The sequence below is a fragment of the Ramularia collo-cygni genome (genome assembly GCF_900074925.1).
Source record: "Ramularia collo-cygni strain URUG2 genome assembly, contig: RCC_scaffold06, whole genome shotgun sequence".
Lineage (NCBI taxonomy): Eukaryota > Fungi > Ascomycota > Dothideomycetes > Mycosphaerellales > Mycosphaerellaceae > Ramularia > Ramularia collo-cygni.
Genome location: NW_019716260.1, coordinates 209,128 through 233,567, shown reverse-complemented (window position 1 = coordinate 233,567; position 24,440 = coordinate 209,128). Strand labels below are relative to the sequence as shown.

General features: G+C 52.8%; 9 protein-coding genes; 5 read left to right on the top strand and 4 right to left on the bottom strand.

The window, feature by feature from the left end:
- Window positions 1-4: 4 nt before the first annotated feature.
- RCC_04447 (uncharacterized protein) lies at window positions 5-2,796 on the bottom strand (the record flags this gene model as incomplete). XM_023769725.1 has 3 exons in its annotated part: window positions 5-1,630; window positions 1,678-2,470; window positions 2,561-2,796. 3 exons carry the CDS (start codon window positions 2,794-2,796, stop codon window positions 5-7), a joined length of 2,655 nt encoding a protein of 884 aa, XP_023625493.1.
- Window positions 2,797-3,323: 527 nt separating this feature from the next.
- RCC_04446 (uncharacterized protein) lies at window positions 3,324-3,722 on the top strand (the record flags this gene model as incomplete). Its single annotated transcript, XM_023769724.1, has 1 exon — window positions 3,324-3,722. One exon carries the CDS (start codon window positions 3,324-3,326, stop codon window positions 3,720-3,722), a length of 399 nt encoding a protein of 132 aa, XP_023625492.1.
- A 1,516-nt stretch (window positions 3,723-5,238) lies between these two features.
- On the top strand, window positions 5,239-7,860 carry RCC_04445 (uncharacterized protein; the record flags this gene model as incomplete). The annotated part of the gene is made up of 1 exon (XM_023769723.1): window positions 5,239-7,860. The coding sequence occupies one exon, from the start codon at window positions 5,239-5,241 to the stop codon at window positions 7,858-7,860; it is 2,622 nt and encodes an 873-aa protein (XP_023625491.1).
- Window positions 7,861-8,271: 411 nt separating this feature from the next.
- RCC_04444 (related to sister chromatid cohesion and DNA repair protein (BimD)) lies at window positions 8,272-12,738 on the bottom strand (the record flags this gene model as incomplete). Its single annotated transcript, XM_023769722.1, has 1 exon — window positions 8,272-12,738. One exon carries the CDS (start codon window positions 12,736-12,738, stop codon window positions 8,272-8,274), a length of 4,467 nt encoding a protein of 1,488 aa, XP_023625490.1.
- A 687-nt stretch (window positions 12,739-13,425) lies between these two features.
- On the top strand, window positions 13,426-14,820 carry RCC_04443 (probable 3-oxoacyl-[acyl-carrier-protein] synthase, mitochondrial precursor; the record flags this gene model as incomplete). XM_023769721.1 has 3 exons in its annotated part: window positions 13,426-14,178; window positions 14,229-14,597; window positions 14,650-14,820. The coding sequence occupies 3 exons, from the start codon at window positions 13,426-13,428 to the stop codon at window positions 14,818-14,820; spliced, it is 1,293 nt and encodes a 430-aa protein (XP_023625489.1).
- Window positions 14,821-15,174: 354 nt separating this feature from the next.
- On the top strand, window positions 15,175-16,440 carry RCC_04442 (related to high-affinity nickel transport protein; the record flags this gene model as incomplete). The annotated part of the gene is made up of 1 exon (XM_023769720.1): window positions 15,175-16,440. One exon carries the CDS (start codon window positions 15,175-15,177, stop codon window positions 16,438-16,440), a length of 1,266 nt encoding a protein of 421 aa, XP_023625488.1.
- Window positions 16,441-16,880: 440 nt separating this feature from the next.
- On the bottom strand, window positions 16,881-17,342 carry RCC_04441 (uncharacterized protein; the record flags this gene model as incomplete). The annotated part of the gene is made up of 1 exon (XM_023769719.1): window positions 16,881-17,342. The coding sequence occupies one exon, from the start codon at window positions 17,340-17,342 to the stop codon at window positions 16,881-16,883; it is 462 nt and encodes a 153-aa protein (XP_023625487.1).
- A 4,988-nt stretch (window positions 17,343-22,330) lies between these two features.
- On the bottom strand, window positions 22,331-22,956 carry RCC_04440 (37S ribosomal protein S24; the record flags this gene model as incomplete). XM_023769718.1 has 3 exons in its annotated part: window positions 22,331-22,410; window positions 22,526-22,773; window positions 22,880-22,956. 3 exons carry the CDS (start codon window positions 22,954-22,956, stop codon window positions 22,331-22,333), a joined length of 405 nt encoding a protein of 134 aa, XP_023625486.1.
- A 189-nt stretch (window positions 22,957-23,145) lies between these two features.
- Window positions 23,146-24,361, top strand: RCC_04439 (uncharacterized protein; the record flags this gene model as incomplete). XM_023769717.1 has 4 exons in its annotated part: window positions 23,146-23,382; window positions 23,463-24,002; window positions 24,051-24,186; window positions 24,243-24,361. The coding sequence occupies 4 exons, from the start codon at window positions 23,146-23,148 to the stop codon at window positions 24,359-24,361; spliced, it is 1,032 nt and encodes a 343-aa protein (XP_023625485.1).
- Window positions 24,362-24,440: the final 79 nt, after the last annotated feature.

Genomic DNA, 24,440 nt, shown 5'->3' with positions numbered 1-24,440 from the left:
CCGGTTATCCAACCCTAACACTCCGCTTCTCTCGCGAAGTAGCCATGAAGACTTTTACATCCTCCGCCCTTGGCCTTTTGACGATGGCAAACCCTTCGTCACTGCCGGATCCACTGGAAGGATCCGACGTTGAACGTTCCGTCTCTGATGTTGATCGCTCTGTTTCTGATTCAGGCGCAGGGTCAACAGCGTCCGCCGCTGCATAGACCACAGCAGGGTCATTGACAGCAGCAGTAGCCTTCGTATCCACAGGCTTCACCATCGCATGACGATCCGCGGAGAATTTTCTAGTCGACGCATCGAAGCTCAAGTACGATGTGTGAAGCGCAAAATACAGGCCCAACAACAGCACCCTCTCACCCCTCGCCTTCGCCTTCTCTGCGGTCTCGATGCTCCTCCCGTCRTCCTCTCCCTGTCCCTCAAACCATCCAGGACAGAAAAAGAACTGTCCCCAAATCAGCCCTCGAATGAGATAGTCTTCGGCCAGGGGCATGGCCTTCTTTGGATGATCAGGGAGGGAAGGTGAAAAGATTCCACGTCGTGCGGAATCCAAAACTTTTGCACTCAACCCCTCCTGACCTGCCAGAGCGTTCAAAAAACTGGCAAGCCCGTCCCATGCCAACGATGCAATATCAACAGGAAGAGCATATGAGTATCCWGGTTTGCAGGAGAGTCGCGCCTCCAATGATGATAGACTGTGAAGCCACACCAGCATTACATGAATATAAGGTAAGCAATCTCGGAGCGAGCATTCCCCGTCGCCTTTCAAAGGACGTCGAACAATCAAAGCAAATGTGGAAGACCAGAACCGAGTGCTGAAAGCCAAAGAACCACATGACGGTAGTGCGAGAGCCGGAGTAGGCAACGCCGAAGTTCGACCGCTTTGCACCGACAAAGTGATGGCGGTCATGTACAGTTGCCAGAGTGAGTTGAGAGGGTCCCCAAGATTGAACAGGGCGGATATATTAGTAACAGCAAGATATGAACCGAAGTCGCGCAACCTCGAGGACTGTAGCTGAATGAGTCTGAGAGCATCATTGYCAACTTTGGCGATCGTCTCCTGGTCTGCTTTCGCATATGAAAGAGCATGGTAGGTGACAATCCGAGCTTCAGCGGATTGCCTACTGCTCTGAACAGTCCCCTCGTCCTGGATGATGGGTGTACAGAGCGTCGAAAGCGAATCTCGGGCGTTTTGAAAAGGTATGACGCATGTGAGAGCTTTCACGTAGAAGCAAAACTTCCTTAAACTCGGCCGTTCCAGGATTCCAAGGTGGTGGTAGAGTCGGCCAATCGCAGGATGTCTGTCAGAAGCCATGTTGTACCACCGCGCCGCAACTCCTCCCCACGTAGCATGCGCTTCCTTCTCCTCCTCAATCGCCATTCGATAGCGTGCAAGATCGCCCAAGCATTCAATCCATGTATCTGTGAAGCTTGGTACAGTCTCGTAAAGTAGTGCCATCATCTGGTAAGCAAGGTAGATGAATGCGAGCATATACTGTTGGGCATGAGGCCTTCGATGTCTCAACACCTCCAAAAAAGCATGGATCCCGTGTTTCCACATCCTAGCGGGCATATTATACTTAGCGGGAAGACAGCGCAATGCTGGTGTCGCAGATAGATGCTGTGTGGCCTGGGAACTTTGTCAGATTTGAAAACTCAACATTCCTACCAACATACCATGAGGAAATCGTGGTGCTCGTAAAGGAGTGTGCGATGTAGAGCAATCAATGCCTGCCACTGTTCAGGCTCAAGTACGGATTTTGTATCCTCAGCTTGAGCGGCATCCATACTGGTACATTTCGCTTCTACCATAACAAGCCCGGCGTAGATTCCCTTGACCTCGGCCGCAAGTTGTTCCTTGGAGATGGGAGATGAATGTGGCTGCATCATTAGTCCGGGATATCGACTGTGTATGGGCGATTGCTGCTGCACCATGCCCTCCAAACCCATTCCAAAGTTGGCGAGGCCGCGTGCATTGGCAGATTGAAGCGGATGTTGCGAAGCATAGCCCGAATCATCACGAACAGGCTGTCTTGGCTTGTCCTTGCAGATAACCTTTGTGCTGTCGCGACGAAGATTCTCAGCAGWGCTTGCAGGTGCATACCGCTGCAGTCTCGTCTTCAACAATCGCGGCGCTTGCCGCGCCTTTGGACCATTGCAGCATCGAGGCGCCTGATGCCCTCCTGGGCGTTGCAATTCCGAACTAGCAGAGCGCTTTGATACAACGGCAGGAAGCACAGTCACCACATCTCTCCCCCGACACGGCGGAGGGCTCGCGCCTTTGACCATGTCATGGTCCAAGGAAAGTCGGCCAATCTTCTCCGTGGCCGCACCGGCGTGTAATGACTCTGCCTTGACAAGAGATTCGGGCGGCGTAATGTCGTCCCCATCCCCGTGGTTGTTCATCGACTCATCCGATGAACTTGAAGCTRTCGGTGAGTTGCAGAGATCTGTTGCATAATGTCCCGGGCTGCGAAGAACATTATCAGTATTCTATATACATGCATAGAGGCCGCCACCAGCATGACGAAGCAGCATGCCTGGTCAGCCGAGGACGTACATCGATGAGGCTGCCTGGTCTGTGTGAGTCGAACGATGAGTGGCACGGTCTAGGGCAGGCAGCGATGGTTGATGATGATGAGGAAGCGATCCACCGCCTACGGAGTTGACGTCGCGGCTWYWKYYKKKTWRYGRWWCGGCGMCSRCCKMGATCTMCACCGGTTTGCTGAGACATGGACCACTCTTCTTCTTCTCCGTCTTCYCCTGGGGATTGTGGGAGAAGCGAGAGGGATACATCTCACTTCAGGTGATGAAGTCCGAGCTGCTGATGATATGCTGTGACAAACTCATGCGGCGCCGACCGTGCGATGGTCAATAACGGCCTAGATGCTGATGTCAACCCGGTTCGGCCTTTGGCACTACCACCCGATTGCCTAGTTCTAGTGTCTGGGTGACGCTCGCATACGCTCGTCTGCTGGTTGGCGTGTCGGGAGGTATCTCGATCTGTTCACTTACGGACAAAGCTGGGTGCTGGGAAATCTCAATATCGACACCATTTGCCAGATTGCGGTTACAAACCACGGTCCCTGTCGCGTCCACGACAGAGTCAGCCTTGCAGTCCGGCGTCACAGGCGGTCAGCTCCGGGCGAGGCAGAGGGCCAAAGGGTAAGTAAGGTACCTGGGAGACAGCACACAAAACAGATATGCCGCCGTCTCTGCAGAATAATGGAGCTCGCACAACTGGAAGAGGGGATTCAGAACTTCAAGGTGCGGACATGCCTGATGAGCTTGGGCATGGTTGCTCAGAAGTTGCCTGATCGCCCATGCGTTACGGCGAGGCGGGCAAAGCCCCGAGAGGCTGGAATCCTGGGAAGGCTTGTACAACTCGTTTGCCTTGCTCCTTACACATGGTTCTTGCGTCGAGAGCCGCGTCGGGGAGGGCGGCCTCCATCTCTCAGGCTTCATCATCATCAGCTCCTCCCAGGTTTGCGACCGGTGACGGTGCCGAAGCCACGAAAAGTATGCATTTCGCCATTCTACTGTATGTAATGAAAGCCATGTTTTACACTACATTCACTTCTGCAGGAGCTTTCGTCAGAGTTGCAGGTTTCACAATCACGGCATGTAAGAATGCTACAAGAACCCCGCAGAACGAGAAAATTATTGTACTGTGTACATGTACCAGCAGCATGAAGGACTACCGGGTCGCTCCCCCGTCATGAGATTCGTCAGCAGCCGAGACGTTTTTTCGATAATGCTGAAATATAAGAGGTCGCCTTGTTCTGATCCCTTCCATCGACACCCGTTGCTATCCGGTAGGTGGATTAATTTGAGCCTTGGGGCGGGAGTCGCTGAGGGGGGTCTCAGTCAGAGACATATCCACCATCATGCCAGACATCGTGCCGTTGACAAACGCCAGATCGGGTGCCTCAAAACGCCTCAAGTGGAGGCTACTCTTCGCAAGGCTGAGGCTGAGAACTGCACTCAAACCACGTGAAATTTCTTCTATACCAGGCCCACAATCAAGAATGTCTCCATGAGGATTGTGCAAACAACACATGACACCGACAATGCAATGCTTGGCCATTGTCCCGTTCAGGGAAGAAATGACAAATGCGCTGGATGCAACCCGAGAGATCGATGAATGTCTTGTGAAGAGGAGATGGCCAAGCCAATGATAAGAGACTGACACACTCCCGTCTGATGTGGTCCTGTGCGGCACCAAATCATAGGACACGTTGGTGTCAATGTGGGAGTGGGAGTGGGAGAGTCAAGCGCGTGACCAATTCGTCCCACGGTGGGCAAGTATATCTTCCATCCAGTCGTTCTATTCCACAAGGCTTTTCTCCACTCGACGATGCACTAAATTCCACCCCGTGTGGATGGTGAGTGCGCTTGTTGCGCCATGATCGAGCGGGTGGTCATCAACGATGCCTTGAATCTCGAAAACGTCCGAGCCATCATGGTACCAGCCACTCGATTTGCTCACTTCGTATCAGCGCACCTTCTGCCTCTCAGCGGTAGAGTGCCCTCTGCAGCTGTTGAAGTGCAAAGAGGMAGCGAAAGTCACAAGCAGAAGTTACACGCAGGCAGGCTCGATTGGTCGTTGAGTATCCCAAGCTAAGCGGTGTAGATGTGAGACATACCATGGGCCATATGGCTTGCGAAACAGCTGTCGTTGCCTTTGGTAGGTGAAAGATGGAGGGCATGTCAGACCGGGTACTTCTCCCTTCGGAGAATTCATGATTCCATGCAGCCGAGCGTTTGAGGCCACAATTCTTCTTGGCGCAGCTACAAGGCAATTCGCAAGGTGCTACGGTTGTCGCTGAGGCTCCGGAGATGATGTGTGTAGGATGTGGATGTGGGGAAGGACTGGCTGCCTTGATGTTTTCGTGAAGATCAATTTGCACGAGTTAGAGCTCGTCGCGCTGTCTGCCTGGCCGCGGTGGCTATATTGATGCATGTATGTCAATTTCCGGAGGCAAAGTGTTGAGCTGCACCTTGCTCGGAATGATCTTATTGTGATGGAAGACGGGAAAGATGAAGGACTGCCCGTTACTGCCTCAGGCTGAAAATGTTCTTAGCGCATCCCTACGCGTCTTCTCCACCTCATCGTGTTCCAACAACTCACCTGCCGTTTCACGTGCATCAACCGGAACCAAGCCCGACGGGAGACGACGAGGATGAAGACGACATCATCCTTCCGGTAGTTCCAGGACATGCCATGAACACCACACGATGGACTTCTGGGCTCGGCTTTTCGGCACCACCTATACACCAACAAAACCGGTAGCTCGACCAGCAGTCCACGACCCGCAGGCGAGACTCCTCCGCTTCAAGCGGGTCTACAACACCTTTGTCGAACAATGCAATCGCCCGCGAAACCCCTCCGCCGAGGGCCCGCTGTTCGACAGTCTGAGTGCGAGTCTGGATAAGCTAGCAGCACTTCTCCGCGAGGAATCGCGAGCTCCGGTTCCGCATACCTGTCTGCAATTCGCCGCGGGGACCCAGATCTACACAAGAGTGGCACGAGTRGCGACCGTGAGCCAATATGAGCGGGTGATACGATCCAGCGTCGCCGTCTTCGCCGCTCTCGTGGACAGTGAGGAGGTCGATTTTCTCGCAAGCGGCCATTTCGCCAAGAGCTTGATGAGCCTGGTGCGCAAGGTGGCGGACGGTGGCAATCTTTTGATTGACAATGAGACGGAGACTGCTATCCTGGAGCTGCTCTTCACAATCGCGGCCAAAATACGCCTGCAGCCGGAAATTCTGCCCGTCTGGTTCCAATCCACCACAAAGCGAGAAGTGCAGCAGGTCTTCCTCAATGAGAAGAAGAGCTTTGTGGGCACCACCCAAAAGGATGACTTCCCACTGTGCTACCTGCTCATCGATCGGGTGCATCATGAGGGCCGCATCGGTGACTTTGCGCGGACGGGCTTGCTGTATGTCTTTGAAGCCACCGGGCGTTCGTTGGACCTTGAAACGTGGGTCGTATCGAGCGATCTGCCCACGCTCATGGCTTCCGGGCTTGGAGCGTTGTACAGCCAGCTGAGTCGTGAGCTGAGCATATTGCATCCAGATGCATCTCTGCCCGCAGTTCTGGCTATGAGCGACTACACCACCACGCATGCACGTGCTACCGCCGAGTCTGCATTCTCGGAAAGACACAAAGCACACATGTCAACTTTTCTATCCTATCTCGCCTTCTGGCAAGACGTATTGGATCATTGTAGAAGTGCAGATGTCAAGCAGACTTTGCTCGACCATTTCCAGATACTGTTCCTTCAACAGCTGCTCTATCCGTCACTACTGCAATCCAGTGATATGGACGCGGGAAGCTCCGTTGCCGTTTTAACGTACATGACGGCCATGCTGGAAGCTCTGGAGTACCCAGATCTAATTCACATGATGTTGACGTATCTGTTGGCAATACAAGATCAGAGGCTTGACGATTCAGTCATGCCACAGACGTCAAAAGACCCGGATAGCTCCCCGCCATCTCCAATCGCCGCCAAGCGCCGACAAAGTCTGATGTTACTGAACGCTCCAAAGGATGTGGAAGATGCCGTGGAGCCAACATTGTTCAATCTTGTTGACCTGATCATCAACGATGTCAACTCGCGCAACTCACAGACTGTCTTTGCCGCGCTGAAGCTCACATCGGCGATTGTAACACGTCAACGAATGTATGCGTTTGGGACATTATTGAAGGTGCAAGAAGTCAAACCAAACCGTCCAGACCGAACTGTGGGTGCGCTCGACTGTGAGCTTGAGCGATATCTGCAGCTTGCCGTATCTTTACACCCTCAATACGGTCTGGACGTGACTTACGGCTCTCTATGTCACGATCTGCGCATGTCTATCGAGGCACAGGTCTTCCGCAAGTCGGCGTCAAATGGCCAGGATGACATCAACGTGGGCGGTTATATCCTGGGTGATAATGACGCCTTGTTACGGACTCTCAGGACCGTGCTGCGTTCGTTCCTCACGAACAGCATTGACGTTAATCTCGCCCTCACGCAGGCAATCGTCTCCATCGCGCAATGCGTAGAGGTTCGTCTTGAGGATTGGCTGGCTGTTTCTCCTCGCGCATACAACTTTCCCGAAGAGGCTWCTCAGCCGTCCAAATCGTGGCAGTCACAGTTGGATGATGACGAGAGAGTTGAATGGGCGGCTCTGCAGACAGCACTACGCTTCCCAACCTGGACCGACTCTACCACGCCAATGTTATACACTGAGCTCCAAGCCCTGGTAAACGAGGTCGAGGCCGTTCGGATCAAAGTTCCTAACCTCAACCAGCTCATCGCTGGGAGGAAAAATATGCTCCAGGCTGCGAATCTTGAAGATGAATATGCAAGCGGTCCGCCCTCTGTGATGCAAAGCCCATCAAGGCAACCCGCCGCCTTCCTTGACGTACCCGGCGCTCTGAAGAAAGCTGGGCATACCAGCGGMTCCAGTACGCCTTCGTCGATGCCAATGAGAGGTCGGGGTGGAGCTCAAAAGGCAGCCAGTGATTCTTCACCCCACTCTGCACCAGGAAGCTCAAAGGTTGCCTCGCGCGCAAACTCGCGTGCAGCTTCGCGATCCCGTGAAGAAGTCAATGGCCCGCCATCAATATTCAAGCCTCCCCCACCCGAAACACCCTCTACCACGGACATGCTCATGCAGGTCATGACGTTTCCCGCAATCGTCAGAGCTACAGATGATCACGTGAGCGACGGCGGCGACGGTGAGAGGAGCGCCAGTCTCAATCATGTTTTGACGAATGTGGTGGTATTGCAAGAATTCGTGCTAGAGCTTGTGGCTGTTCTACAAGTCAGAGCAGCGGTTCTGGGCGACCGTGAAATAAGATCTGTGTGACCACACTGGAAGGAAGGAGGCGTTCACAAACGCCGTTTGCTGCTGCGTTTGTGCAGACACTTGTGAGATACGAGATACCCATTATCATGTTGTGATACTTTGAAGAATTTTGTTCACGTTCACGTCGCGGGAAGTTCGTTTCAGCGGTCAGGATCATCAATCGTCACACGCTACGAATCAGCTACAGTAGTGYAGAATGGGTGCGACCTGTACTTTTGAATGCCTTGAACGCGCACTTCGTTGTCGCTGAGTATGCACACCAGTTCCCCGTTCTCGCGCCGTTTACGCCTCTCCTCGTTCTCTCGCTCGCTCTCGGTCATGCACGATGGCTCGCTTATTGGCAAATATGCATGCAGCAGATATCAGAATGGAACGCACATGGCGGATACTTTAATGTGAAAACCCCTCCCCTCAAACCTCCATCGCATCCGATAGCTCGCTATCGCTATCATCACCAGGCATATCGTACACCTTGTCATCGGGTTTCTTCGTGYTCCTTGTCGAACGACTAGGACGAGCTGCAGGCTGCTGCTGTTGCTTCGTCTTCGTCGCCTTCTTTCGTGGGGGGTTCTTTTCCGTTGCCTGCTTCTCCTTACGTGTGGCATTCTTTTCGGCCGCCTGCCTCTCCTTCCGGGTAACAGCTGATGCAGGCGCCGGTGTTGGGTCGCTTGTCGGCGGTGTAGAGGACGACACGTTCTCCTTGTTTGCCCCCTGGTCACCTTCGCCTTCCTCGCCTGCGTCCGAATCATTGGCAGCCTCCTCGTCCTCTACTTCCTTTTCTTCTTCCTCCTCCTCATCACTGTCCGCTTCGGCATAGTTATGTGCATTCGACGCTCGAGCGCTCTTCCTGCGATCTGAAGACGGTACCGCATCTGACTTGCGCTTCTTTGGAGTCTTTGCTGGTTTCGCAGCTTTGGGTGCCTTTGGTGCCTTGGTCGCCTTGCTGGTAGCCTTCGCGGTAGAAGTTCGCGCCTTCTTGACAGTGCGAGTTGAGGCACCGTCAATCTTCTCTGCTTTGCGCTTCTTGGCCTTGGTTTTCATGCGATCCTTGACTAAGTCTTCAAGCTCATCGGCAAGCTCCTCTGGCACGAATCTCTTCTCTGCGATTTCCTGTGCTATTGCGTGGTTGGGCATGCGGGCGAAGATACCTTGCGGCAGATGAGTCTTGCCAGAGAAGATCTGTAAAGACCATCCGCGCTGTTCTTGAAAGATGCGAATGATGGCTTCTGCCAGATCGGAGAGTACGTAGAGATTCTCGCTTTTATCAGGATCAATGCCGTCCTGAACGGTCTTCATCCTCTGCGCGATGCTGTAAATGACAGGCAGATTCGCTTCGGTGGCCACAATCTTCAAGTAAAAGATGATGTAGTCCACAAAGTCTGTCAAATCCTCAGGCGCAGTGGAGAAGTCCTGATGGTGGGCGAGTAGACTGAGGAATTGGGAGAATACACCTTCCAGAAACTGGTCACCACTCTTGGCGAAACTTGATGCTCTCGCTTTGAGGAAAGTCACCGTAGCTTCTTTGGTGCTTTTCTTCGGTTCAAATGCATAAAGAAACATGAAGCTGTAGAACCTGCGAGGCAGCAAATTTTGCCCATTGTACTTCTTCAAAGCACCATTGAAGCCAGCACGTACTTCAGGTAGTGCGTCTTGTACAATCCTGGTCAAACGATTGAAGTCTCTCGGCGAGAAGATCTTGTCGAGCGCCTTGCTACAGCAGAGCTTAAGAAGATGTTTCGCAGCAGCGAGACGAAGCTGCGACCTGTGATGTTTGGGAGTCAACTCCTCGGTCGAAGACAAGGCACCTTCACGCTCGATCAGCGTGTTGAGGAGCCGGAATATGGGCTCCGAGAGGAATCGTAGTTCCTCTGTAGGCTCTTCGCTATCGTGAACGGAGACATAGCCTCGAAGCTTGTTAGCAATGCCTTTGAGCGCCCAAAGCTTGGCTGTGAGATCATCGTCGGGCTCGTCGGTCCAGTCTGGGTCAGCAGCATCTGATGCGGTGCGCTCATCAGCGAGTACTCCCGTCATGACCTCAGTAATGGCATCATCTTCATCTTCAATCTCTTCGCTCGCCAGGAGTCTTAGCTGGCTTAATGCTGCAAGGCGGGAAAGGAAGCTGTCTGAGCCAAGCTTGCAATCCTTGAGACATGACTTGAGGATGTCTTTGATGTACATCTCCTTCTTTTCCGCAGAAGCCACGATGACGCTCACTGCGTGCTTTGCTGCCGTGGGCGGCGTGCCGAACAATGCATACTTCGTCATGGCCTTGTAGAAGTCCCGATTTTGGCCCATGTCGTCCGGGAAATGCCGAGCAAACCCAGCACATGCCTTCAGTGACTCAACAGCAGTTGCCTCGTTTGGCGTAGCAGCGGATGGTGCTTGCCTCTTCAAGCTTTCGCAAAGCTCCTTGATATGGACCTTGAAGACCCGAGGCGCTTTTGCAGAGATTTCCTTCAGGACTTCGTGAGCCGCAGAACCAAGTCCTTTCTCGTCCGTTCGTGAATACTCCATAATGGCCGGAACGTGACTTCTGTTGTAGACCAGGATCGCGGCAGAACGCACGAAGGCCTTGACTGTGTCGTAAACACCTGCAATGTTGCTGGGTGAATCTTCCAACCGTTTCAGGAGCTCCTTCATTGCGTTGTTGACCTTTTGGTACTCGCTTTCCGGTGATATACAAAATCGTGAGAGTGCAAAGTTTCGCCTGTCGTTAGACTTGAAGAACTTTGCGAGATGACCCGCGGCCACGAGTGCGTCTGGGAACGTTGCGGCAATGGCGTTTATGAGTGCATCGATCTTCTTCTTGGATTCTGTGTGACTCTCCTTATCATTCTCATTGCTCAATTTCTCACTAGCATCCAGAATCGATTCAAAGTACTTTGCCTTCGCTGCCTGTTGGTGTTGCAAAGAGAAGAAGACAGTCTTGGCTTTCTCTTCAAGATCTCGCACAAGAACCAGTATACGCTCGGTACGGATTCTATCGCGGTCCGGCGGGCGGTCGCCAGCATTTTGGCTGTCGGGTATCCGTTGAGAGTCTCCGGGCTTGGACTTGATCGGGGGGTAGTTGGTTGGGATGAGTGAGTCAAACATGACGCGAGAAACGAGCGCATTCAGGCTCTTGTCGTTGACATACATCGCCTCAAATATCCTGGAAGGTATGGCGCCCAGCAGTTCACGAACTCGTTCGCCGTCTTCGGCGATGGCACCAGCTGCGACTCCCCAAAGTTTCCCAAGCAGTTCTATAGCAGCAACTCGAACAACAGGCTTAGTGTCCTTGATGCGATCCGCAAGGTTGCAAAGAACTGAAGTCGGAGTCGTGACGCCTCCCAGCGTTCCGAGCTTTTGCAGCACCGCTTGAAAGTCGAATTGGCTCACTGCTTGAACAGCCGCCAGACGCACCTTCTCATCGTTGTCCATTAGCATGTCTGCCAAGCATCTGATGAGCTTTGGCTCCTGCTCTGAGTCAAGTCCCTTGCCGCCACCAGATGTGGAGACTATTCTCCCAACCTCTGTTACCCATGCAGCCCTGACCAAGGCCGCCTTGTCTCGATATCTGTCGAAGAATGACTGATATGCTGTGGGATATGCGGTGGAGAATGCCAGCGGAGCTGCGGGTGTGAGCAAAACATTCTGGGGTGCGGGAGGACTGACTTCCAAGCTCTGTGAAGGGTACGCAGCAGGATCCAGCGCTGGCGGTGGCGGCGGACCCGCGGCGCCAATTCCAGCGATCATGTCACCAAGCGTCTGCACAGCGATTACTCTCAGCGACAAGTTCTCGGTCGCAATCTCGGCTTCGATCTGAGGGACGACATTTCGAATGATGTCCGGGCAAGACCGCCAAAGCTCACGCAATAGTCGATGTGCTTTGGCAACTTCTTGCAGGTCCTCCTCCGAAGGTGGTGTTAACAGACCAGAGTCCGAGTCGTCGTCGCTATCGTCGTACGTTCGTTTCTTGCCCTTGGTTTTCGCGGCTTTTGCTCCTCCCATTGACTGGCTAGCATCGATCAAAACRGAGTTGAAATACTGACCCACATGACGAGCCATCTTCTCAGTCACACTGTTACAGACTGATCGGGCCATGTTGTATGCAGGCGAGACTTCGTGCACGGTGTTCAAAAGATTGGCATCGCCTTTGCGATGACCAGCTGACAGGGTGGGATCAGCTCGAAGAAATTGAGCTAGAAGAATGTCTATCACGCCGGAGGGAAGTGTTTGGGCCTCGTCAAGATAGGCGGTGAGCATGCCAGTCATGTTGAACTCAACGCTCTTTGACAGGGGATCTCTTCCGCTACCTCGAGTGTTGCCCGACATGACATCAAAGCAGTTGGTGAAGAGGTTGAGAACAAGCGCATCAGCTCCTGGGAGCTCTGACACCAGAATAATACTCTTCACGTCTGATAAAGAGTGGATGATATCCTGATGTTGCTGGCTGTATGGATCGTGGGGATCAGCCAGCGCAGGCATAATGGTCGAGATGATGAGTGTGAAGATGTCCTTGAGCTGATTTATCTTGTAAGGCGCGTCGGGCGCAGTCAGCCGGAATATGTCCACGATACATAGCAGCGCGTATGATCGGACTCCAGCGTCCTTGTGTCCAAGTAGCTGTGAGCTGGCGAGTTCCTGCGCCTTGGGCACAATCGACTTTTTGTCCACATCTTCCTGCTGCAGCTGCTTCAACTCCGCTGCCAACAACTTTAGACGTCGCAACAGCTCTGCCACGGCGATGGGTTTCCCTGCGCGCCAATTCAGCGGCTCGTCGAACTGCAGCGGCTGTCTGCGTTCTGAAGWATCTTCCTCGTCGTCAACCTCCATCTCCTCCGGTGGTTCCACGACTGGTGGCGCATCTGCGACTCTGTTTCTGGTCGCGCGAGGCATTGCAGGCTCTTTCTGTTTGGTCAGCGRGTAGGATTGTACTGATGTCGCATGCTGAAAGGGCGACACTCTTTGTGCAGTTGCTGGTCGAAAGTCCTCGAAGTTGCGAGGTGCAATAAATGATGAGGTCGCACACGCGAGCGACGAGACACCGAGACGCGACGAGGGTTCGGGGCTAAGTTTAGCTCGGACTCTAAAATATCGCACTAGCAATCACATACATGTGCGTGAGGCAGAGAGTGAACAGTCAAGACGATACATGTGTTGATTTCCTTCGTCGTCTGAGCATGCCGGGGAGTACATTGAGCTCGAGAGGAAGCTTTTGAGGTCTTTCCAACTTCCGATCTATTCATCTATTCTCGGAAGCTTCTGTTCATTGTGGACGTGGAGTGGAAGCACCCGAGCTGAAGGGCGGTTTATGTCTCGACGATACACTGCACACTCGCTCCATTCCCACTGAGTATCACGACTGTCGAACTCGGGTTGCTTCGTAGCCTTACTTCAACATCTACCATCCACCCCCCTATCAGCGGTCTACTATACAAGTTATCTGTAGCGKCATTGCTTGAAGACTGACGTCGTCCTCGCTACCCCAACCCTAACCCTAGTCTCCAGCATTACGCACGGCCCACGTCGGAACGGGATAGCCAGACATTCCTTTCCCACAATCACCATCACATCGAACATGAGATGCGAAGAGTCGTCGTTACTGGCTTGGGAGCGGTAACACCACTGGCTGCCGGAATCAAGCAGACATGGCGTCGCCTATTGGATTCCGGCAGCGGAATCGTCTCGACTTCATCCAAAGGGCCTTCTTTTGACACGCTTCCAAGTCGCGTCGCAGGGCTGATACCGCTTGGAAGCCGCGAACAGGGCAAATGGCAAGCAAAAGACTGGTTGCCAGCGAGCGACGAGCGTCAAATGGCACTTTTTGCTCAGTATGCCATCGCTTCCGCGCATGAAGCTTTGGAAGACGCCGGCTGGCATCCCACAGAGGAGTCAGATTTGGAGGCTACGGGAGTCACGATCGGATCTGGAATTGGCAATCTTGACGAGGCCTATCGAACTTCAGTCGCGTTCCACGAGCATGGCTACCGTAAGGTCTCGCCGCTTTTCGTACCTAGATTGCTCATCAATCTTGCTGCTGGCCACATCTCTATTCGATATGGCTTCAAAGGGCCAAATCACGCTGCCACTACAGCATGTACAACTGGCCTCCACGCTGTTGGAGATGCCTCTCGTCTGATAGCGTTTGGTGATGCGGATGTCATGGTGGCGGGCGGAGCGGAATCATGCATTCATCCACTCGCCATTGCTGGCTTCGCAAGAGCTCGCAGCCTCGCCACGGACTGGAACGACAATCCAAATGCATCGTCAAGACCTTTTGATCGAGACCGTGCCGGCTTCGTGATTGGCGAAGGTGCTGGTGTGGTGGTTCTTGAGGTAGGAATTGTCTCGTAAGAATGCAAACGGCGTGCTCACAGATGCTACAGGAACTCGAGCATGCTAAAGCTCGTGGTGCGAAGATTTACGCTGAGATCAGAGGCTACGGCCTGTCTTCAGATGCACATCATATGACAGCTCCCAGGGAGGATGGCGGCGGCGCATACCTGGCAATGAGACAAGCCTTGAGACATGCTCGACTTGAGCCGGGTGAAATCGACTACATCAACGCTCATGCCACCTCTACTCGTCTCGGCGATGCCGCGGAGAATAATGCGATCAAAAGTCTCTTGCTCGGAGAAGGAGGCAAGACCAAAGCATCCGAGATCAACGTGAGCAGTACAAAGGGTGCCGTAGGGCACCTGCTTGGTGCTGCGGGTGCTGTAGAAGCCATCTTCACCATTCTCGCAGTCCATCATGTATGTGAAGTGAGATCAGCGGTCGATCCTAACACTCGCTGACCTTTTGCAGAACGTCTTGCCACCGACTTTGAACCTCGAACATCCAGGCGACCCACCTGAGGATTTCAATTGCAACTACGTTCCCCGAGTAGCTCAGGAACACACCGTCAACGCTGCTTTGACCAACAGCTTCGGGTTTGGGGGCACCAATGCGAGCTTGTGTGTTGCGAAATACGCGTGAATGTGACCAACTTCAGTGTTGGATTGGAGGATTGAAGCACGGAGGGAAAATAAAGTGACAAGTGTGGCACCTTGCATCAACTGAAGGAGTCCATCTTAGATGTTGCATGATCATCACGCGAAGCGCTTCTTGCTGTCATTTCCTTACCGCCGAAGCAAGAAAAATCACCTTGGTGGCCGGTGGGTTTTGWTATCTTCTTGCCGACTTGCGTGACAGCGACTATCGCCTGCCCCGCAATACCCCACTATAAGGTACCTTACGCGCCAAAAGAAAAACACTGCTATCACGAGCAAGAAATACCAAACGCAAAGTCATTTCATCTTTTATGGAACTCTACACTCCAACCCGTTGATCATGGATCCTGACATGGAGCGTCGCCCGATGCTGGCGAAAATGAAACAAAAAGCAGGCCACTTTCAGGAACAAATTCCATGGATAAGACGCCTACCCGGTCCAGCAATAGCCATAGTCCTTCTCCTGATCGTCGTTCAAATCATAGTCTGGATAGCAGTAGGCATAGTCCTACACTTTCACACGGCCCTCATTTCCACCGCCGTGCTCTCGTACACCCTCGGACTTCGACACGCCCTGGATGCGGATCACATTTCCGCCATCGACCTCATGACCCGGCGTCTGGTCGCCTCTGGCCAACGCCCCGTCACCGTCGGTACATTCTTCTCTCTGGGCCATTCCACAATCGTCGTTGTGACCTCTATAATAGTAGCTGCCAGTTCCGCTGCGATTGAGGATCGTTTCGGTTCTTTCGGCAAGGTTGGTGGTATCATTGGATCTTCGGTGTCCGCGGCTTTCCTCATCTTGCTGGGAGTCATGAATGGCTGGATCCTCTACAAGCTCTATCAACAGCTTCAGAAAGCCATCGCCGCGCCCATAGGCCAGGAGTCTCTGGAATTCTCTTTCGAGGGCGGCGGCTGCATGACCATGTTGCTGAAGAGAACCTTCAAGCTGGTCGATCGCCCTTGGAAGATGTATCCGTTGGGCGTACTATTCGGTTTGGGATTCGATACTTCGTCCGAGATCGCCTTGCTCGGAATCTCCTCCATCCAAGCCGCAGCAGGAACATCCATCTGGCTCATCTTAATCTTCCCYGTACTCTTCACGGCGGGGATGTGTTTACTAGACACATTTGATGGCGCTGCGATGATGAGTTTATACACATCGGCACGCCTCGCGAAAGATACCATTGCGGTGCTATACTATCAAATCGTGCTGACTGCAATCACCGTCATCGTCGCACTGGTCATCGGGGTCATACAGCTCCTCACCATGATCCACAACGTTCGACCTGACTTTGAGGGACCATTTTGGGACGGCGTGGATGTTGTAGGTGACCACTACGATGTTATTGGAGGATGTATCGTAGGTTCATTCCTTGTCTTTGGGATCTTGTCAGTCCTCGCATACAAACCTTGGAGAAGGACGGTCGATCGGAAGAGGGAAGCCGTCTTACTCGACAACGCGGACGTTGATGAGGTGGAGATCCTGGGCGACGAAGAATTGCTTGTGGATACTTCTCCAGTTCATGCACGCGAGTCTGACAGCAAAAAGTCAAACGTGAGAACGGATGTACAGCCGATTGGCGAGAGTTCTAGAGATGTATAACACGGCATCTTGCCACGCTGGATTGCCTCTCTGAATCGCAAAGACATCTCGTAGCTGTTACCATGCTCTGTAGGTCAAAGGGGGTGTTGCGTGCCATCCAGAAGTGGTTACAGAGAGGAGGAAGTCAACATCAAAGTGAGGGCATCTGGCTTTGTTTGATTTATTCATTCACTCCGAAAGGAGATTATATGGCATTAAGCCCAAGACACAAGTCTAACTTTTTTCAAGATGGTTTACATCGTATGAGAGACGCCTTTCCCGACCAATGCAGGGGCGTACTAGTCTTCCGCCACATGTTCCGAAACTCCATCCAATGTACAACATCAATAACTTTTATTCCCATTCCGATAAGCACCCGAGGTGAGTTGATGACCAGTGTGCGATGCAAGTAAGGTAGAACTGTAATTGCAGTGTCACAATGTATGACCCATATTAGGACATTAGCGGGTCTTTGACGAAGTTCTGACGGCATCATGACTGAAGCGTTGTTCCTTCAGCCCATTATCCACAATTTGATCGTACTTGTTCGATGAGCTCTTCCGGCGATTCTCATACGACAAGTCGCTCGCTTCAGCCACTCGGAAAGAAGTCATGGTGCTTGCGGAGCTCTTCATGCTACTATCTTTGAGCATCTGAGTGGGACTCGGGGGTGCGCCGTCAAATGCGACCAGCTCCAGTGACTTGCGGTAATTTGTGGTGGTGAATGGGTTGTGTCGTGGTGCCAAGGGGCGGTAGGAGTGATTCGAAGCCACAGTCCCATATGATGAACTTGGTGAGTGGACAAGGGAGGGTGTGTTGCTGGTGTTGCTGGTATCCGTAGCGTTCGAGTTACGATCGCTGTCTCTGCGATTGGCCCGGTCCCTGTATTCACCACCGCCGGGTGATGAGCCGAAGTCTGACATTGAGAGGTCTGATAGTGTCAATGAGGTTGGTCGAAGTACGGTTGGTGAACGTTGTGGCATAATGTTCGGCTGCGAGTGGTCGAAATAGGAGACCGACGAGAACATTGGTGACGATGAGCTTGCGTGTATTGAGAGTATCGACGGTGGCCGTGATACGTCTCTCTTACGACATCTGAACCACTCGTTAGCACACCGGCCCTGCCAAGCACATTCCCATGAGCACTAGACATACGCTTCACTGCAATACAATATGCTGCTTCCCGGAGTTACAATCTGCTTTTCACAAGTCGCACTGACCAGTCAGCCAAAGTTGTCCATCATATCCTTGACGATCAATGCTCACCAAAATTGCAGAAAGCTCGCCATGCCGAATTCTTCGTCCTCGTCCTGATCTAAGCTCTCCTCCGCCTTTCTGCCTGTGCCTTTCGACGAGATGGAGTTGTGGTGCTGGCTATGATTCGAAGTGTGTGCGTGTGTGGTGGAGTTGTTATAACTTGCACCTCTTCTCACTGAWGCCGGCTTTTGAGGCTTCGCATGAGGTGGAAGTAGCTTTCGGCCTTGCGAGCCTGTGCGTACATGGTGACGTTGGTTCATTGTGCGGGCCGACTGATGGTGTGGGTGGACAGGAGATCGATCTCGCCGGAGATGTGTTTCCTAGCATTCGACCAAGGCGTGAGGATAGCTTGCCGCTTCGCTGTTCGTCGTCGGCGGGGGAGGAAAGGTGGTGGTGGTGATGATTGCAAGAGTCGGATACCGGCAAGCAATAGCAGCTTGAAGTATAGGTATTCTGAGTCGAAGCTGAGATAAGGCCGATGCTAGGTTGCACGCGGGAAACGAATGTAGCAGTCTGAGGGGAGAGTGTCAGCGGCTGAGTGCATTCTGCGGCGGGGAGTTCCTCTTGTTTTGCTCGTACTTACGAAACGGAAAGAAGCGGCTTGTATGACTGTAATGGCCCGGGAGCACGTCAAGAGGGCGCTCCTACGATAAGTAGGGTAGGTAGTTTGAGAGAAGTTTGGACTAGCTCGTAACGATAAGCCAGGGTCGGTCCTTATCCGTTAGATTGTCCTTGTCCTTGTCTCGAGGCGTCGAAAGTGGATCAAGCCAGGTAAGTCTAGACGGAGACAAAGAAGAGCAGGTCGCAAAGGGTATGGAGATGGGGTTGAAGAGGGAGGGAATCACGAACGAGTCCAGGTGCGCTATGCCATGCCTACCAGACGGCGAGACGGTGGAGCGTTATGGCTCGAGCGTGAGAAGCCATGGCGCAAGGGTTGCAGAGGATAGCGGCATCACAGCTCCAGGAGTCCAGCACGATTCGGCGAAGCAGACAAAGCCATTGCAGAATAATGCACAAGCTTCGATGGTACGTACAGTCAATGCAGACGGGACCAACGGCACAAGGGGTCAAGGCTCCTGGTGCAGAGTGGAGACGGGTACAGTAAGTTAGGTGGTCGAGCGGTTTGTCCGCGCGTGTGTTGTGCGATCGTGCGCACTGGTTCGCTGTCATCCTACCTAGCATTCCACTTTCATGGAGCCTACCGGCCTCCGACGGCACTGCTGTACAGGTACGGTGGCAGCCGTAGGGTGAGCACGTTGTGCCAGCTCGATTGCTCGGCGGGTCTGCCCCCGACTCAGCAGCAGGATGGAGATGCGAGATTTCTGATCCATGTGGGGAGTTGTTTTTTTCTGGGAATGGAAGCACGAAATCCGACATGGCAATCACGCCGCCGATCTCACATCCGAGGATCCCTCACCTGCCTTACGACTCCTGCTTCTTGTTACCTAACAACTCCGAGCAGGGCCAAGCCAGCATCATCCCACAATCCCCAGCTCCGATGAGGAATCTGCTGTAACCTACGCGGACCTGGCAAAACGTTGCATGGATTGAATACGTGTCTGACCGCAGCCAGCATCCGATCACGATCTGTGTATGGGCGGCAAGCGAGGGGTACGCGCAAAATTGCTCCACCACGAAGCCAGCAAAGCCGGTGTGAAAACACCGGCGTGTCGAGTGTTCATAGGCAACGCTGCCATCATGTGTACTTCTCATTGGCAGATGCACCAGCACGTGTGGCCTGCCCGTTCTGTGAAATCACCGCACTCCATGGCACATGCGGCGCGTGGGTGTCCAAATCTCTGTCGGGGCGGTACCGCAGCGAATGCCAGTCGGTGTTTGCAAACACGCCTTCACTTCGTGAAATTTCGGAGTGTCACAGCTTGCTCCACCCCGGACATTCTCGAAAATACCATGGCCACTCGAATGGCCACTGGCCCGATCGATTGATGATTGCTGAGACGATGGGAAGTTTGCGAGTAAGAGTAAGCTCGGCGCCGGGCCTTGCGCGCGTTTCACGACACGTACGCACTTCTGCGCTTCGTTGTCGTGAGTTTGTCATCAAAACAAAGGTGTGAAGAACGGGCTCAGGCGCTTTCCGAAAAACGTTTGCCTCTTAAGTTATTACGAGAGATTGTGAGAATCTTGGAGGGGAAACCGTCGATCCGTGTGGAGTGTGCGGGCGGGCGTTCCTGGACGATCGCCTTTGCCAATCGTCCGACAAAGGCAACTCCAACAAGTGCAGGTGTTTGGTTGACTCCACTCATCAAACTTGTCGACGGTCGACTCACGCGACTTGCGAAGCGCTTGCATCGTACAATGCCGATTCGAGCCCTTTGCGGCAATTATGGTCCGGATATCACTCACCTGCTCCGCAATAATTTCCACATTCATTCGGGTTGTCCATTGCCGTCGAGGGTTGGCGATATGAATGAACCTTGATGAAGGACCGCAAGTTCAATGCTCAATATCCGGATTTCTTGGAGCCGACCATGTTGGTCTTCCATTGCGGTTGTTTCGAATGGCAACACCGCCACGTTGGGATTCCTTGACATGATGCTTGTCGACGGTTCCTGCACTGCATGTCATCTGCTACAGCTGAGGAGACCAAGAGATTGACCGTGTGACCGAGCTCAGCGGTTTGCTGGCACGTTGCCGATTTCTGCTCCTGGGACTTTCACGTAAATTCCCGTGATGTTGACTCCCTGTGACCGCATGCTTGAGATCATACGAGGTAGTATGCGAGGTAGGTCATTTGTCCGTCTCGCTAGCCTATGCTCAGACAGCTCTCCTGATCACCCAAACCAGGAAGAATCGCAAACTGTACAAGGTGGAAGTGTCCGATACTGCAGGTCTTCATTTTGATCTGAGGAATCTGTGCTGTGTGGAAGGCTGGCAGTACAGAGACAATACCGTCGTCGAGCGAAAGACCCCTGCGTAACAAGGAAGCGGTCAAAGCAGGCATAGTGTGCATGTTTGATGCGCCTTCTTCCTGATCATTTGGCAAATCACTCCCAGGAGTGGGGTCCGGAAACATTGATGTTCAGTGCTCACTGGGAGTCGCAGGAAAAATCCGGCACTGCTCTGGTGTCATGAAGTTTGGAGCGGATGAGTCCGAAGGCCGCACCTTCACTCCATCTCGCAAGACTCCGGTACCCGCGCATTAGGCCTGCTCGGGACACACGCATGGCATTCGATCATTCAAATCGAATCTGGAGTTGGCTGACCGTAGGTGTCGGAGAAAATGATGGTGAGCGCAACACCGACCAAGAAATATTGCTACCATCACCATTCGAAGCCACATTTGTAACTCCGCAGAGAGTGTTGGTCTTGAGCTCACAGCCAGATGATTACGAGCGTGCTCATCGCTTGTTCGTCTGGAAACCGGCGGTCTTTCTTCCTTCCCTTTCTTGGATGATCGATTGATCTTTCCACAATCCCCCAGGCGATACCTCACCACAGACACGAGGAAGCCTTCGCCAACTGTGATCAATTCTTCTGAAATTCTTTATGAAAACTTTCCGCTCATCTTGCTTCATCATCTGATTCCTCTAGCCTCACATTTGCTATTCGTTACAGCGACCTCTACCCCCTGCCATAACCGTCGAGTCTAGCAGTTATGGCCAACAAACATACCACAGACCTCGAAGATGCCATGTACACCAGACCCAAGGCTTTTCTCACCGACCTCCCCGCCGAGTTCGCAATATCATCTACTCCCTCTCTGGATGCTTGATCCTGCATCGTTGCCACAGGGRGTGTCATCCCGGACGCCCGTGTCGTGCGAGGCAATCAAAGGGCCGTGAGTGTCTGGAAGCGACATTGAATCAGGTGAAGTACGCGCAAAAGAAGTTTGAAATGCACGACATGTAAGACAGAATGTCCCCGCGAGCCCAAACAAGCAAAGTGCTGACATTACGAAGCAAGGTTCCAGAAAATCTATGCAGAGATGTAGTTACTGACCGTGGAGGGCTCGACATGAGACCGCTGATGCCAGCACTTACCCGGGTCTGCAAGTCAGTTCGAGATGACACCACTGCCATTTTCTTCGGAGCGTTGCATGCACATGTCAGCGGTGTCCGCGCAAGAGACCAGGACATGGTGATCGAATGGCTCGAGAGCATTGGACACAAAAATGCTGGTCGCATTGGAAAGATGACGCTGAGCTGCGGGCGGGCCGGCGAACCAAGGAGTCACATGCGCATGCTCGAACCAACAGTGTCGTGGGAAATACCTAGAGWTGAATGTCGCAGATTTGCTCTAAAGCTGCGTGCCCTCGGCGTGAGAGAGACGGCGACTTCCGGACCATTGGGTTGGTCTTTCGAGATGCTCATAGCCCCCGATCAAGCAACACTCATGGATTTGTGTATCAAGAAGTGATTGGCGGTGCAAGTGGCATTCATTCGGAGCATCTGGGTTGTCATTCTTGCTTTAATCATCATGTCGCTACCTCGATCATGATGGGAGTTGTACATAGCCACGGCAATGGAGAGGAGGAGTTGGTGACAGAATCTCATTGCCCGTGATATCTCAGCATCATCAACGCCAAGCCGGTGCTTTTCCCACACCAGATCATGCAAGTACAGACCACTGCACCGTATGCAGCAGGCAAGTGAAGCGTAACCGAACCCATTGCACCAACAACCYCGCGAACCGTTTATTTCTTCTTGTCCTTGCTGGCACCCTTGGTCTTGGCCGTTCCGCGGAACTCCTTGGAACGGTTCTTCCTCTGCTTGCCTATGTTGAATCGCACCGTCAGCATTGAAATGTGAAAGTGTGGATTCCAAGCGAATCTCGATTGTGGTATCCATGTGTGCCCTCCCCATTTTTTGCCACCCTCGGTAGGACTCACGTTGCTGTCTGCTGGCCTTCTCGATCTTGGTTGCCTGTCCGTACCGCACGAGTCTGTAGTGTGGCTCGAACTTCTTCATGGCCTCGGCGGAGTCRTAGAGGAGGGCGAAGCCGGTGGACTTGCCGCCACCGAATTGGGTGCGGAAACCGAAGACGGAGACCTGGTCCTTGGAGGTCTTGTAGAGCTGCGACAGCTTCTCGCGGAGCTCATCCTTGGACACGTTTGGGCGCGATGGGTGGAGAACGTCACTGTGGGAGGCATTCATGTTAGTATGCGGTTCTTATGATACCTTGCGCGCGCGCGGAATTTGCAAGATGTCGATGGATCTGTGGATTGATCTGGGGAAATACGCACACGACCATCTGCTTGCGTCCCAGCAGTGGGTTGCGGATGAACTTGCGCGTGCGCAGCGTAACCTGGGCGTCGGCCATTATTGCGGTGTTGATGGAGGATATCAAGTTGCGAGCGTCGCCTGGCGAAGTTTGCCGGAGGTGTCGTGGTGCAATTCTCATTTGTGCAAGCGAATCCTGACTAGCGCTGGCGTCGCTTGGCACCTCACTTTCCTCCAGCATCCTCTTTCCATCTCAACTACCCATCTTCATCATTACATCTTGCAGCACATGATGGATCCTCAACTGCTGCTCTTTCGCAGGCAGTACTTTCAGCTCTTCGAACCAGATTTCCTTGCTTGGCCGCCTAAGCAGCTATTGAGAGATCCAACCGTGCAGGCATGGATATACACACATCTCTTTGATAGCGAGAAGAACTCTAGGATGCCGCCCGAGCGATACCAGTTGCGCGTCCTGAAGCCACTGGCTTCCAAAATCGAAAAGGCGATCGAAGATCCCGAAGAGGATGTAGGTGCCGACCATTTCTCAAGTCTTTTCATCTGATCTTCTTTCCGTCCTATTCTGCTTACTTCTATTCACTCCGGTAGGAAATTTCAGACGATCTCATGTCACATCTTTCCCATCTCATGTCTGCCAATCTTCCGTCTGAGACTACAGCCGTGCAACAAAAGTCGTATGTGACATTCACCTGTCTCCCGCCTGTGCCGGATCCGGATCTAGATTATCGTGAAGAGCCCACCATCACCATTTTGGAACGAAGGCATCTCATCTCGGGTGCACTCACCACAGGATTTCGAACCTGGGAGGCGGCGCTGCATTTGGGATCGTATCTGCTCACACCAGAAGGACGTAGTATCATCGAAGGGAAGAGTGTTCTTGAACTCGGTGCTGGGACTGGACTTCTGGCTATTCTTGCGGCAAAATTCCTCAACGCTAGCCATGTCACGACTACAGATGGAGACGAAGGTGTCGTGGAGGCATTGAGGGAAAACCTGTTCCTTAACGGCCTTGATGATGAGCAGAAAGTGATCTCCAGTGTGCTTCGATGGGGAATGGTTCTGCAAGGGACATGGGTAGAAGAGGATTGCGAGGCATTCCCCTATGATGTGGTCATTGGTGCTGACATCGTAAGAGTCATACCCTTGTTGTAGCGATTCCTAGCTGACATGATCCAGACGTACGATAAAGTAGCCATCTCTGCTCTAGTTGCGACTTTACGATTCCTCTTCGACATGCGGCCTGGTTTGCATGTTGTGATCTCGGGCGCGGTGCGGAATCCGGAGACTTTTGAGGCTTTCCAATATGCTTGTTGTGAGTACTACCGTCGCATGTACATCAGTTATCCCTTGCTGACATGAAATTTATAGCACGTAACAAGTTCTCCTTTGACGAGATTGACTTCCAGCCGAAATCGATCAGGGAGCAGACATCGTTGTTCTATGCTTCCGCAGCACCCCTGAAAATTGTTTCAATACGGCGGCCGTAGAACAGCTCATAGTCACACACATTGTATACATTCAATGTGATTGCGCAATAAATTTCCTTCTCCCATATCATTGGCATCA